The sequence below is a fragment of the Podarcis liolepis genome (assembly GCF_965112155.1).
Source record: "Podarcis liolepis genome assembly, contig: HAP1_SCAFFOLD_317, whole genome shotgun sequence".
Classification (NCBI taxonomy): Eukaryota; Metazoa; Chordata; class Lepidosauria; order Squamata; family Lacertidae; genus Podarcis; species Podarcis liolepis.
This window is the reverse complement of record NW_028148854.1, coordinates 1-12349: the sequence shown is the minus strand read 5'-3', so window position 1 is coordinate 12349 and position 12349 is coordinate 1. Positions and strand designations below refer to the sequence as shown.

The 12349-nt window shown below is 47.0% G+C and overlaps 1 protein-coding gene across 1 annotated transcript; it reads left to right on the top strand.

Annotated features, from left to right (window-relative positions):
- Positions 1–355: 355 nt before the first annotated feature.
- On the top strand, positions 356–11736 carry LOC310699018 (sarcalumenin-like; the record flags this gene model as incomplete). Its single annotated transcript, XM_083520606.1, has 7 exons — positions 356–377; positions 770–928; positions 2737–2832; positions 3880–3915; positions 5155–5271; positions 7017–7250; positions 8016–11736. The coding sequence occupies 7 exons, from the start codon at positions 356–358 to the stop codon at positions 8825–8827; spliced, it is 1476 nt and encodes a 491-aa protein (XP_083376732.1). The 3' UTR covers positions 8828–11736.
- Between the last annotated feature and the right edge of the window lie 613 nt (positions 11737–12349).

Below are 12349 nucleotides of genomic sequence, written 5' to 3'. Positions count from 1 at the left end.
GTCATCCTTCTCTGGTCCATTTTCATTCACCATTTCAACAATCTCAGCTCTGATCTCTTTTAATTGCACATCCAGTAATTGTTGTAAGATGCCAACAGTCAACAGAGTTGATGTATTGCCATCCTGAATATTCTTGGTCTTCTTAATAGCTCAATCTTCACCTTAAGATCTTCACTGTCTCTACCTTATGGGCTTCAGTCTCCCATCTTCACAGCATTCCTTATTGAGACACATTCTTTTCCCACAGTGGCATAGAAAATTTATTTTTAATTTGAAGTCAGCACTTTCATTGAGAAAACAAGGGACATGCTTAGAAGGGCGGCCCAGATGCTAAGTGTTAGGTGGGAGGCCTGCAATGCCGTCTTCTGAAATTCCCTGTTAGGCTCTCAAGTGATGAAGTTATTTTGCATTTTATAATATAAAACCTCAATCGACAGGAGTGTCAACTTGGTTTTAAAATGGTCTCTGTTCCAGTGTATCAACAAGTTCATTTGGGAAGGCCCCGAAAGTGTTGCATGGCATACTGTCAGAGGTTATTCCTGTCATGAGAGACCCCCTCGCCTTGCCCATCATTGTGAAGTCAGGATGCAGCAGCATCTAAATTTAGAAGATTGCCCTCCGGCAGCTGCCAGCCCCTTAGCTCCACTTGGGAGGCAGGGTTGGGGGCGGGGAAGGAATGCCTGCACAAGGGAAACCTCACTGTGTGCCAAAGGCCTGGATGAGCACCATGGAAAGCCTCTTCCTTTCCCCTTTGGGAGCTGGGACTGAGCCCTCCCCCTCCTGGATACCTTCCCTGCAGGCCGTGATTCTGTCTCTGCTCTTTCTGCAGAAGAGGCGGAGGATGCCGGGGAGTCTGCCAGGAGGGACCGCACCCACATTGAAAGCACCTTGAAGCTGAAGGAAGAGAAGCCTGCAGATGACTATTCAGGTAGCAGTGGAAGGGGACAGGTTGGTGGTGGGGAGGGGGAGGATGCAAAGATGTGCTGGGAGAGATGGGCGCACACCCTGTGTGCTTCCTGACAGGGCCCCAAGCTCTCCAGAGGCCCAGTCCATTCTGTTTTCCTACAGCACCCTCTCACATTGCATAGGACCACATATTTGTGCCTCCAGGATCTCATCACTGACCATCAGGCGTCTGCTTCCCCTGAGCCTTATTCCTGGGCTTGCTCCCTACTCAGAAGCTCTTGTAGCATCACCAGCTCTCAAACTTTCCCTCTTCCAGCTTCTTGAAGGGGCCTGAGACCTCTTCTAGTGTCCTCTGGAAGAAGGACTAGCAGGCCATAGTAAGGAATGATGATACAGACGCACTTAGGAGGCTGCCTTCTACTGAGTCAGGCACTGTGGTCCATCAGGCTCCATAATGTCATCTCTGACAGGCAGCAGCTCTCAAGTTTTTCCGATGAGGGCAAAACTTTAGGTTCTCTTGATTTTTCATTTTTCCAGTCATTATTTTGGTTCTCTGCACTTTGCAGCAATTTTTGAATTAAATGTTTGAATTAGAATTTGTCAGATTTTTAGTACAAATTTATCCCAATGAACCCATTTTTGTATGCAGTTTTGACAACCATGCACCTTTTTGCAAGCAGCCTCTCCTAATATATGCTTTTGTATGTGTCCTTTTTCACTAATATCTTCATCTTCATACACACTTTCCCCATATATAATGCATTTTTGTAAACATTGCTTTCTTGGAGAACCTCATCAAAAAATTCAGGTAAGTGCAAATTTTGAGGGACAGCTGTGTTTCGGTTTGCACATGGTTTCGGAAAGTGTTTATCTAATAGACCTGCTTTTAAATGCAAACTGAAACAAATTTATATTCCATTCCTAACCTGGATATAGCAGGGACTGAACCTTCGCAGTCTTCCACAACAACCCTTCTCCAAGTGCACAAACACAGAAACACACACACACAGAGAATAAACTGATTGATTGCCTCCTTCTGGCAGGTACAGGAGAGTGGGAGCTGGTGGCCCTCCATTCCTGGTTTCTCTGGCTCTCCTGCCCTTGCTATTCTTCACCACTGGGTGTCCTCCTCTGCAAGGGAAACCCCATTTTCAGAGCCCTCCTGGCTGGATCAGCAGTGCCATCCCCATCAGAGAGCAGGGGAAGGAGCCCTGGGCTGGAGGCTCCCCTTTAAACCCCACCGCATGATGTGGGTCAGCTTTTCTTTCTGAGGCTGGAGCATCTTGCAAGCATGGATTGCAGAGGTCAGATTCTTGGAAGCATGTACCCAGCCTCCCAAAGAGGAACCCAAAACTGGTGAGCCGCAGAGGCGTCTGTGTGTTCTCTTGTTTCTCCGAAGATGAATGCCAGATGCTCCTCTGCAGAGTGAGGAAACTGCCCCATAGGATCTGGGAAGCCCCTGGAGGGAGGGCAAAGGAGGTGGAGATGGGGGAAGAAGAGCAAAGGTGTGGGCAAGTGGCATTGCTTGTTCCTCCTGCCAGAAGGACCATCCCAACAGCCCTGCACACCAAAAGGAGCAGCCTCTTCCTACTTCAAGAAAACGTAAAATCCTCTCACACCTTCTTTGCAATGTTGTTGGTAAAACATTCGTGTGTAACAGGGGAAAGGCCAACTGGGAGAGCCACCTGCCTCATCTGCCTGCACATTTAGCTTCCGACTGCCACTGGCCACTTCACTGACCCGGCACTGGGTGCAAGGGGTTGTGGTGGTGGACAGGCTGGTCTGGTTTTTGCTTTGATATGTTCCTCTTGGCCTCTTCTCTCATTGCAGGCACACTGCAGCGGCTGAGGAAGATCTACCACACTTCTATCAAGCCCTTGGAGCAGTCTTACAAGTATAACGAACTACGGCAGCATGAAATCACAGGTGAGGGTTGTGTTCGGGGCACCGCTTTTATGTTTTGATGGGCTGCCATGTTTCGTGGCCAATATTGTGAGGTAGGAGGGAAGTGGAGAGGCAGAACATTCAGCCCAAAGGGGTGCAGCATTTTAGAAGGCCCTGGTGCTGCTAGAATCAAAAGTAGAAACTTACTAGCAGGACCTACAACAAAATGTTGCAGTGTGGAATGCTCCTGTTCTGGATATGCCCTCCTTCTGGATACGTCATTCTATTCCCCCTTCCACAGCATTCTGTAACAACTGAGCACCTTCTCAGTAGGGTGTTCCCCCCACCATTTAGTGTCCGTTCCCCCTAAAATTCCTTCCTCCTTCTGCCAGCCTCGGGTTTCTCCAGGACAGCCGATACATCCCTGGTCTGTGGACTGTGCTGGTCTTTCCATTCTCAATGTCCTTTGAGCCCATGTGAAAAAGGCTAAGGAGAGCAGATGCCCTTTCAAAATCTTCTTTCTTGTAACCTGGACCAACGGATTCAAGTTACAAGAACAGATATTTCAGCTAAACACTAGGAAGAACTTTCTGTCAGTAGAACAGACTCCCTGGGAAGGTGGGATCTCCTTCCTTTTAAGCAGAGGTTGGGTGACCATCTGCCAGGGATACTTTAGTTGTGATTCTTGCATTGTGAGAGGTTGGATTAGAGGTTGGGGGTACCCTCCAACTCTACAATTCTGTGAAATCCATCAGACTGCAGAGGGGCTGAGTATGCAAAGAAGCCCCTAGCTCATGATCCTCCCAACAAAATTGGGATAGGATTTGCATGTTAATCCCTGTGGAAAAGAGGTCTTTGATGCATGAGCTCCTTCCTGTGTTACTGTGTGGATCATGAATCATGATTCCAGCCTCTTTCATAGGGCAGGGGGAAAGATCCGTTGGCGCTGCATCCTTCCTCAGAGAATGCCAATGCCCATCTTCAATTCTTGATTGATACCAGCCTAACCAAGCATCCCTTTTCCTTGAGCCTTTCCCTACTCACGTTGCCTTTTCTCTCCCCCTGGCCCTGTCCTCTCCTGCCTAACAGCTTACCCTGGACGCACCTTGGGCTCCTCAGCCACAGGTGGGTATGGCTTCCTGTCACTTGCATGTGAGCACGGCTCCTCTCAGGCAGCCTCTCTCTGCTGAGCAAGGAAGTGTCACAAGACATCTCCCCCACCTCCTTGCTGCGCCTAGCAGCCCCTCTTGCTGGACCAGAAGGAAAACGCACCCCTTGTGCCTCTTTGGTTGCCTAAGTTGGCTTCTGCACCATCACCAGTAGACCACCTATGTGCCTGGCTGAGCTAAACAGGCTATTGTTAAATAACAAACAACAGCAGCAACAACAACTTATTAAATCATTAAATCTGCACGTACATAAACAAACCAAGTAAATACCAATGCAAACTTAATATGAAATATACATACTTTTGTTTAGACAGAAAAGGGAGAGATACAAGGGGAGAGGGAAAGGCGTACACAATGTTATCAGTGTTTCTAGTGATACTTGTGGCTCAGCATCCTCCTATATTTTGTTGCACCAATGCATAATGGAAGGGCTCTCTCTCGCTCTCGCTCTCTCTATATATATATCCACTTGCCTGCCTTCCCTCTTACAAGGTCCATCAGCTTTACAATTAAAACATTCTTTTGTAATCCAATCATTAAGTGTCTGTGGGGTGTGTGTGTTTATTTTTCTCCAATGATAACTACTTGTCAGATCAGAAATATGTTACTATTTCTCTATGACATGATCTCTTTTATATCCCAGAAGGTTTCTGTAATGCTCTCAATGCTACTTAATACAACTGCCCAGAAGGATTTTATCCTCCAGCATGGCCAAAATATGTGCATAAGAGCAGCATGTGCAGCTTTACATCTCCAGCACATGTAGACCTGATTTAATCTGTCCAGAGTAAGATATCAACTGAAAAGGTTAATTAAAAAAATCTTAATGTAACTGAAGGGCCCTGCCATGGCCACAGCAGAGGCTTGGGCAACCCTGGAGAGGACTCGCATGGCTAAGAGTTCCCATCTGCTTGGACTGCTCCTGCTTTTGGAGACTGTGGAGGGTGATGGCAGGTGAGCAGCTTGTGTGTGCACTGTGATGCCTCACCCTACCCACTCTGTGTAGGTTGTGATGCCTTCATCCCTGGCTTGCACTGATTGCCCCAAGGAATGGCTGTTTAGGCTGGGCAATGTTCCTGTGAGCTTGGGGGCATGGGTCCAAGGTGACTGGAAAATTTTCAAGGACACACCTGAGCTTTTCCTGCTTAAGGAGGGAAAAAAATCACCCTGTGGTATTATTGCTTTCCCCTTGCAGATGGAGAGATCACTTCCAAGCCGATGGTGCTATTCCTGGGACCATGGAGTGTTGGCAAATCCACCATGATAAACTACCTCCTGGGGCTGGATAACACTCCCTACCAGCTCTACACAGGTAACATCTCTGAAGTCTTTGTTGTTGTTTAGTCGTGTCCGACTCTTCGTGACCCCATGGACCAGAGCACGCCAGGCACTCCTGTCTTCCACTGCCTCCCTCAGTTTGGTCAGAAGTCTTAGGCACTTGTATAACCTGCCCCTTTCTGCTAGGGATGGAAGGAGCTGTCCAATTCAGTTCTCTCATTTTCTAATTTTCTCAATCTTGAATCCAGTTCTCCACATTTTGCAGCAATATGGGAATTTCTTCTTGAAAATTCATCAGCATTTTAGTGCAAATTTCTCCTAATTAACACATTTTATATGCAGTTTTGACAAATGTTCACATTTTTACAAGCAATTTCCCCTGCTCTAATGCATTTTTGTATGTCATTTTCACTAAAGTTGTCTTTTTTATGCACTTTCTCATATATAACATGTTCTTACAGACATGATTTGGTTGTAGAGGTGAATCACAAAACTTGGATAAGTGGACATTTCAGAGGATAGCTGTGTTTGTTATCATATTGTTTTGTAAAGTGTGAATTTGATAGATTTGGCTTTAAACATGTACTGAATTGGATCTCTCCTCCACCCTACAGAATAGGGGTTGTTAAAGTCTCTGTAGCTAGTGTCAGAACAGACCTTTTTGTGGTCAGGGTCCAGCAAAGTGAGCTCCCTGGTGTGCCCAGGCCTCATATGCAGAAAAAAGTCTCTGCCTTGGCTAAGCCAGGTATGAGAGAGAGGAGGAGGAGGAGGAGGAGGAGGAGGAGGAAGAGGAGGAGGAGGAGGAGGAGGAGGAGGAGAAGAAGAAGAAGAAGAAGAAGAAGAAGAAGAAGAAGAAGAAGAAGCAGCAGCAGCAGCAGCAGCAGCAGCAGCAGCAGCAGCAGCAGCAGCAGCAGCAACAGTTCCTGCTAGCTGTGCTTCAAGCTCCAGCTTTTCCAGCTCAGCCCCATTGCCTCTCTGGAGTGCACCCTGCTTAGCAGGTCAGGCTAGGCCAGGAGACTCCCCATCGGGCTGGCTTCCCTCCTCAGGTGGTTGCCTGACTGCAAGAACCACAGTTGGCAAGCACAAGGGAACTTGCAATTTTCTGCCTTCCCTGCATGGAGCCAATTAGTTTGAGCAGGAGTGACCTTTCCAGTGTTCTCTCCTCCCCACCTCCTACCACCCTCTGGGGCTTCCTTTCTCTCTGATTCCCAATGAGCAAAGCTTTCTATTTAAATGAAATTTCTAAGCAAGATGAAACAAGCTCAGCAGTTTGGGGGTTTCCTTTTCTGCCGAAGATGCTGAACAACTTGGACCCGGTGGCAAAATGCTTCTAAGCATAGCTCTAGAAACTGCAGCAAAAATGTGGTCTCCAGAGTGGAGTCGGTTGCCTGAGCTGTACTATCTTCCTTTGTGTCAGCAGAATGAGTGGTAGTGTTATAGCTACCCAGGTTTCTGCCAAACAGAGCAGGGAATTGCCCTCTTCCTTGAGTGTGGTAGAAGTTGGGACAATGAATACTGATTTGATAATCATTTAACATCTTCAAGAAGCTATTTGTTTTAAGTCATCGGGGATGTATTCTGAAGTCACGGTCATCAGCCAGGAGCAAGGGATGAAACCATTTGTCTGCTTAGAATAAGCACTCCTAAGAGAGTTTTGGAAGGGACAATAGGATTGTTTTCCTCTGCTGTGAACTTGTTGGGCTTTGAGGGAGCTGAGATTTTAACTGTTTTTTGCCAGATGTGTGAGTGTGGCCTTTGTTTTGCTTTCTCCTTGAACAGGAGCTGAACCCACCACCTCAGAGTTCACCGTCATCATGCATGGCCCTAAGCTCAAGACCATTGAAGGCATTGTGATGGCTGCGGACAGCACACGCTCTTTCTCACCTCTTGAGAAATTTGGTCAGAACTTTCTGGAGAAGCTGATAGGGATCGAGGTCCCTCATAAGCTCTTGGAAAGGGTTACCTTTGTGGATACGCCGGGGATCATTGAAAACCGGAAACAACAGGAACGAGGTAAAGCCCTACTATGCCTTAATGTTCAGAGGGTCTTGAGGTGTTTTGATTTGAGTTTTTGGTCAACCACAAAATTCATATAGCATTGTCAATAGTCAAATGAGATATCAATATTTTCCACGTTTTTAGCATTTACTGCAGTATGTACTGTACATCAGTTCGACTTCACAGTTTGGCCAAGCTTTTGAATTGCATCCCCCCCACCCCGCTTTTGAACTTTGCTTTCTCTATTGCGACCTAACTATTCACTCAAGGGATAACAGCAAATAGGATGGGGTTCTTCATGCAGGGCAGCTACACCTGCAGTCTTCCAGTGTGGTGCAGTGGTTAAGAGCGGTAGATTTGTTATCTGCGGAACCGGGTTCGCATCTCCGCTCCTCCACATGCAGCTGCTGGGTGACCTTGGGCTAGTCACACTTCTTTGAAGTCTCTCAGCCCCACTCACCTCACAGAGTGTTTGTTGTGGGGGAGGAAGGGAAAGGAGAATGTTAGCCGCTTTGAGATAAAGCGGGATATCAAATCCAAACTCCTCTTCTTCTTCTCTTCTTCCAGATGTTCCTGGACTACAGCTCCCATCATCCCTCACAACTGGTCACCCCAGGTGCTGCAGTTGGTGGGAGCTGGAGCCCGGGAACATCCCTGCCTTAGTGAAGCATGGGTTTCCAAAGATGTATCACTAAGGGTTCTGGGCAATCATTGTCATGTGGCAGATGTCAGAAAGTGCCTGGGCTCAAATTTGATGTTCCTCTTCCCCTTGTCTTACAGGCTACCCTTTCAATGACGTCTGCCAGTGGTTCATTGACAGAGCTGACCTCATCTTTGTAGTGTTCGACCCCACAAAGCTGGATGTGGGGCTGGAGCTTGAGATGCTTTTCCGCCAGCTAAAGGGACGGGAATCTCAGATTAGGATAATTCTGAACAAAGCTGACAGCCTGGCTACACAAGAGCTCATGCGAGTCTACGGAGCCTTGTTCTGGAGCCTGGCTCCACTGATCAATGTCACTGAGCCCCCCAGAGTCTATGTCAGCTCCTTCTGGCCCCTGGATTACGAGCCCGACACCCACAGAGAACTCTTCTTGAAAGAGGAGATTTCACTCCTAGAAGACCTGAACCAAGTGATTGAAAACAGGCTGGAGAACAAGATTGCTTTTATCCGCCAACATGCCATCCGCGTCCGCATCCATGCACTCTTAGTTGATCGCTACTTGCAGACCTACAAGGACAAAATGACCTTCTTCAGCGATGGAGAGCTCGTGTTCAAGGACATTGTGGAGGATCCAGACAAGTTTTACATCTTTAAAACAATCCTGGCCAAGACCAATGTCAGCAAGTTCGACCTCCCTAATCGTGAAGCTTACAAGGACTTCTTTGGGATCAACCCTATCAACTCCTTTAAGCTTCTTGCTCAGCAGTGTTCCTACATGGGAGGCTGTTTCCTGGAGAAGATTGAGAGGGCTATAACCCATGAGCTGCCAGAGCTCTTGGGGAGTATTGGCCTGGGGAAGAAACCCAGCGTCCTCTCCTGCGACACAACTGGCTGTGGCGAGACTCCAAAGAACCGTTACAAGAAACATTAGTAATCTGTTCAGTGTAACCACTCCTGTGTTCCTGTTGGTGAATGAGCTTATGTCTTATCTGTCCAAGAAGCCAAGGTCTGTTAACCCTTTGAGTGCCACACCGGCAAGAGCTAATATGCAATGAGGACTTGGAGTCACTGGCATCAGTGGCAGGGAAGTTGGGTGAGCCTACAGAAGAGAATAAAACACTGTGAATTCCTGATTTTTATTATCTAACCTGTTATTCTAAGTAGGAGGCCATGTATCGAGCTGAAAGTCCAATGGAGGGGCCATTTCTTCTGAGGCAGTCATAGGCCCTTGCATGTACTGAGCAAGCAGGGAGGAGGAAGGAAGGATGAGAGTACTGAGGGCGAAAAGAGGCTGGTCTCCTGACATTAGGAGAAGCACAGGCATGGCCCTCCCTTGCACACAACCTGTATGTAGTTTTTCCAGCTCCCTCTGCTGCACTTGGGATTGAGGACCACAGAATTCATCGCCACATGTATAACCAGCATTCTGCTTGAGACTCACAGCAGGCCACCATCTCTAGCTCTTCATCAGCAAGCCCCACTTCAGCTGCATCTGAGCATTCCCCCTGTAGTGCGTTCAGTGCCCCTACTGCCCCATAACTGAAAGATTACAGACTGCTGTTCCTCTGGATTCTGCCTGGTCCGAAAGAAGGCAGCTTGCTACTCTCTTGGAAACCTGATTCAGAAACAGAAATCCTCCAGCACACATCAGAATCCAAGTGGCTCCTGCAGAGGCCATTTGAAGCCTGGCCTTTGGGGAGTCTCGTTTGCAGTGGAGGCTACTTTGTATGTGTGTACATGGACACAGAAACCTTCTGCTACAAGCTTAAAATTGTGAGTCTTAGCACTTCACTCGCTAGGACTTGGCATGGTATCTGAGACCCAGGATTGCCAGGCATCTCCTGCCCCTTTGGCGTCCTCTTGCTGCTGCCGCTGCCGCTGCCCTTGCCCTTCCAGGTTTTTCACTGTGGGTTAAAAAATGGCTAGTCTTTGCCTATCTTTTCTCTTTTATAGCTTCCCAGTTGTTCATTTGCCTCCCTGCACCTCAACATCAAATTTTTGTGGTTAGGTGCAAATGGTTATTTCTTAAGTTAGAACAAAGCTCAGCTTTCTTGTATGTGAAATAGGAGAAGCAGTCCTTTAGGTAGCACAGCTGATAGCAGTGCTGAGCGCAAACTGGAGACATGAGGTTAGTGAGTGGTAAGCAGAGATGTCCAGGCCTTACACCCTGATGGTAATATTCTCTGAGTGTGAAGGGGCCCTGCAGCAATTATGACATCCAGCCAGTTATCAGCATTGAGATAACATGCTGGTGTGCCTTATTAATCTAGCAAGGGAGGTTCAAGAAAGGTATAATTAAGCAACCTGAGAAAGACAGAAGTGAAGAAGAAAAGGTGAAGCAGATGAAGGTAGCATGATGGATTGGTTTACTTGCTTTCCCACCAAATAAAGTATTTGAAAATTGAAAGTTTCGAGGAAATGGACAGCAGGTGAAAATGCAGCTCAGCACCAGATAACAGCTAGGGAAAGAGTCAGCGCAGAGAAAAGCCCCCCACCCCACAATATCTTGGAGTTGCTGCTGCTGCAACCTCCTTCTCCATTCTTCTCTTGTATGTTAGCTTCCTATCCTTCTCATATCACCAACTGCTTCCCACCCTGCAATGCTTTTTCCCAATCAGATGCTCTGTTCTTGTAAATGGTCCTGCATCTGACTCTACAACTGGTGGAACAGAAAAAAGAAGTGTGCTGCAAGTGGCTCCACAAAGTGAAATTGCCTTGTTCTCTGAGGAAGCAGTGACCCCAACAGATAGGCCCCACCGCCTCCATTGCTTTTCCCGTCCTCACGTTGTGTTTCCCCTCTTCTCCTCTTCTGCCACTTGACTTTCTTGTTTTCATTCATCTTTCTTGCCTCCTTTCTTCTTATGTATCAATATATTACAGGTCATGTCCAATGAGACAAGGTTGTTTTCTGCAAGATGTGCTTAGCTTAGCAACTTGTTCAGTGTGGGGTGAAAGTCTGAAGTGACAAATTGGATGCAATGGCCACTCCCATGGTCTATAACCCACAGGCACATGTGTCTTGTCCGCTGGCATGACTTTGAGGACTGCTGAGGGGCAGTAGGATCTGGGATGACACCAGAAACCAAACACAGCAGAAACTGCAATTTGGTGGTAGCGCTGAAAGAAAAAGTAGTCAAGGTGTGCAGCTGCCTGCTGCTTGCTGGAATGAGATGCTGGGAGGTGGGGAGAAACGCTGAGCGACAATCTTGCTGGCCTGCGCTGAAAGGCGGCGATTCAGCCCAATGCACTGAATAAAACCTCCTGGTCCCTTGGGACTGAAACATCCCAGGGCTCCCTAGGTCCTGCCTTGCCCTCCTTCCCTTCCCCCACCCTCAAATCTACACTCAGGGTCTCTTTTGAGTAGTGCCCACTTCATAATAACATGTTCTGTTGGCACCTGACAATCACGTGGTATTTCAAGAACAGTGGAAACTCCAGCACCGAAAACTAAGTAGGTGATTTCTCTGGGGGAATTTTAGCCATTGACAGCATGGCTGAAATAGTTTGGCATCCACCTAAACTGGCGCTGTCTGAGGATCAGCCAGAACAGATGGTTCTTAGCATTACCAGTCTGTCTCTTCTCAGTCTTGAGAATATGCAACTTTGTGGGCCACAGATCGGGGGGGAGGGAGCCTGTGGACTTCTCCATTTGGTTAAATTACCAAAACCAAATCAAATCCACCGTTGTGTGCTTCTTTTGAACAGGAATTTGGACAGATACATTTAAAGGAATTACATAGCTGTAATATATTTCCAGTTAGTGGTTCACAATAATAATCTGTATTTGGAGAGACCATGTACATCAGCTGTTCTAATAAATTCTGATCTTTTCCAATCACATTCCTTGATGCTTTGTTTCTGTTGTAGAGAAGACATCGTTGAGCTGGTAGATAAAATAATTTGGGGTCCAGCAAATTGGTGAAAGGATGCTCTCAGGTGCACAGACATGGTTAGTTGCTTTATTTACAAAAGATGAGCCAAGACCTGGCTTTGAGGCAACTCTTTACTTAATGATGACATTGTAAGTACTCTTCTCATCAAACTTGCAGGCCTGAACTTTAAAAACCCAAGGAAAGTGCTTCCTGTTATACTGCTCTCCCCTGCTTTTTGTCCATTTCAGTACTATCCTGTCAGGTCTACCAGAGGATCTGAATTAATCCTTTTGATTCCATTAAGTGGCTGCACCCACCTATTTCCACTATGGTTCTGTCCTTATTTATTTCAGTAATGGGTGATAGTTGTCATAAATTGGGAAAATAATCTCTTAGAAGCACAAATCTCTTATTAACTGTATTTTGTTTCATTAGATTATGATTGTGGTCTGAGTTTTGGTGAGGTTACTGAAAGGGTTTCCCCTCTGCAGTGAGGAAGGAGGAAGTCATTAGGGGAGAGACTTCAAGCTGCAATCAGGAAGTGGCTAAACCACAATAGGGTGCTGCAGAGATTCTTTCCT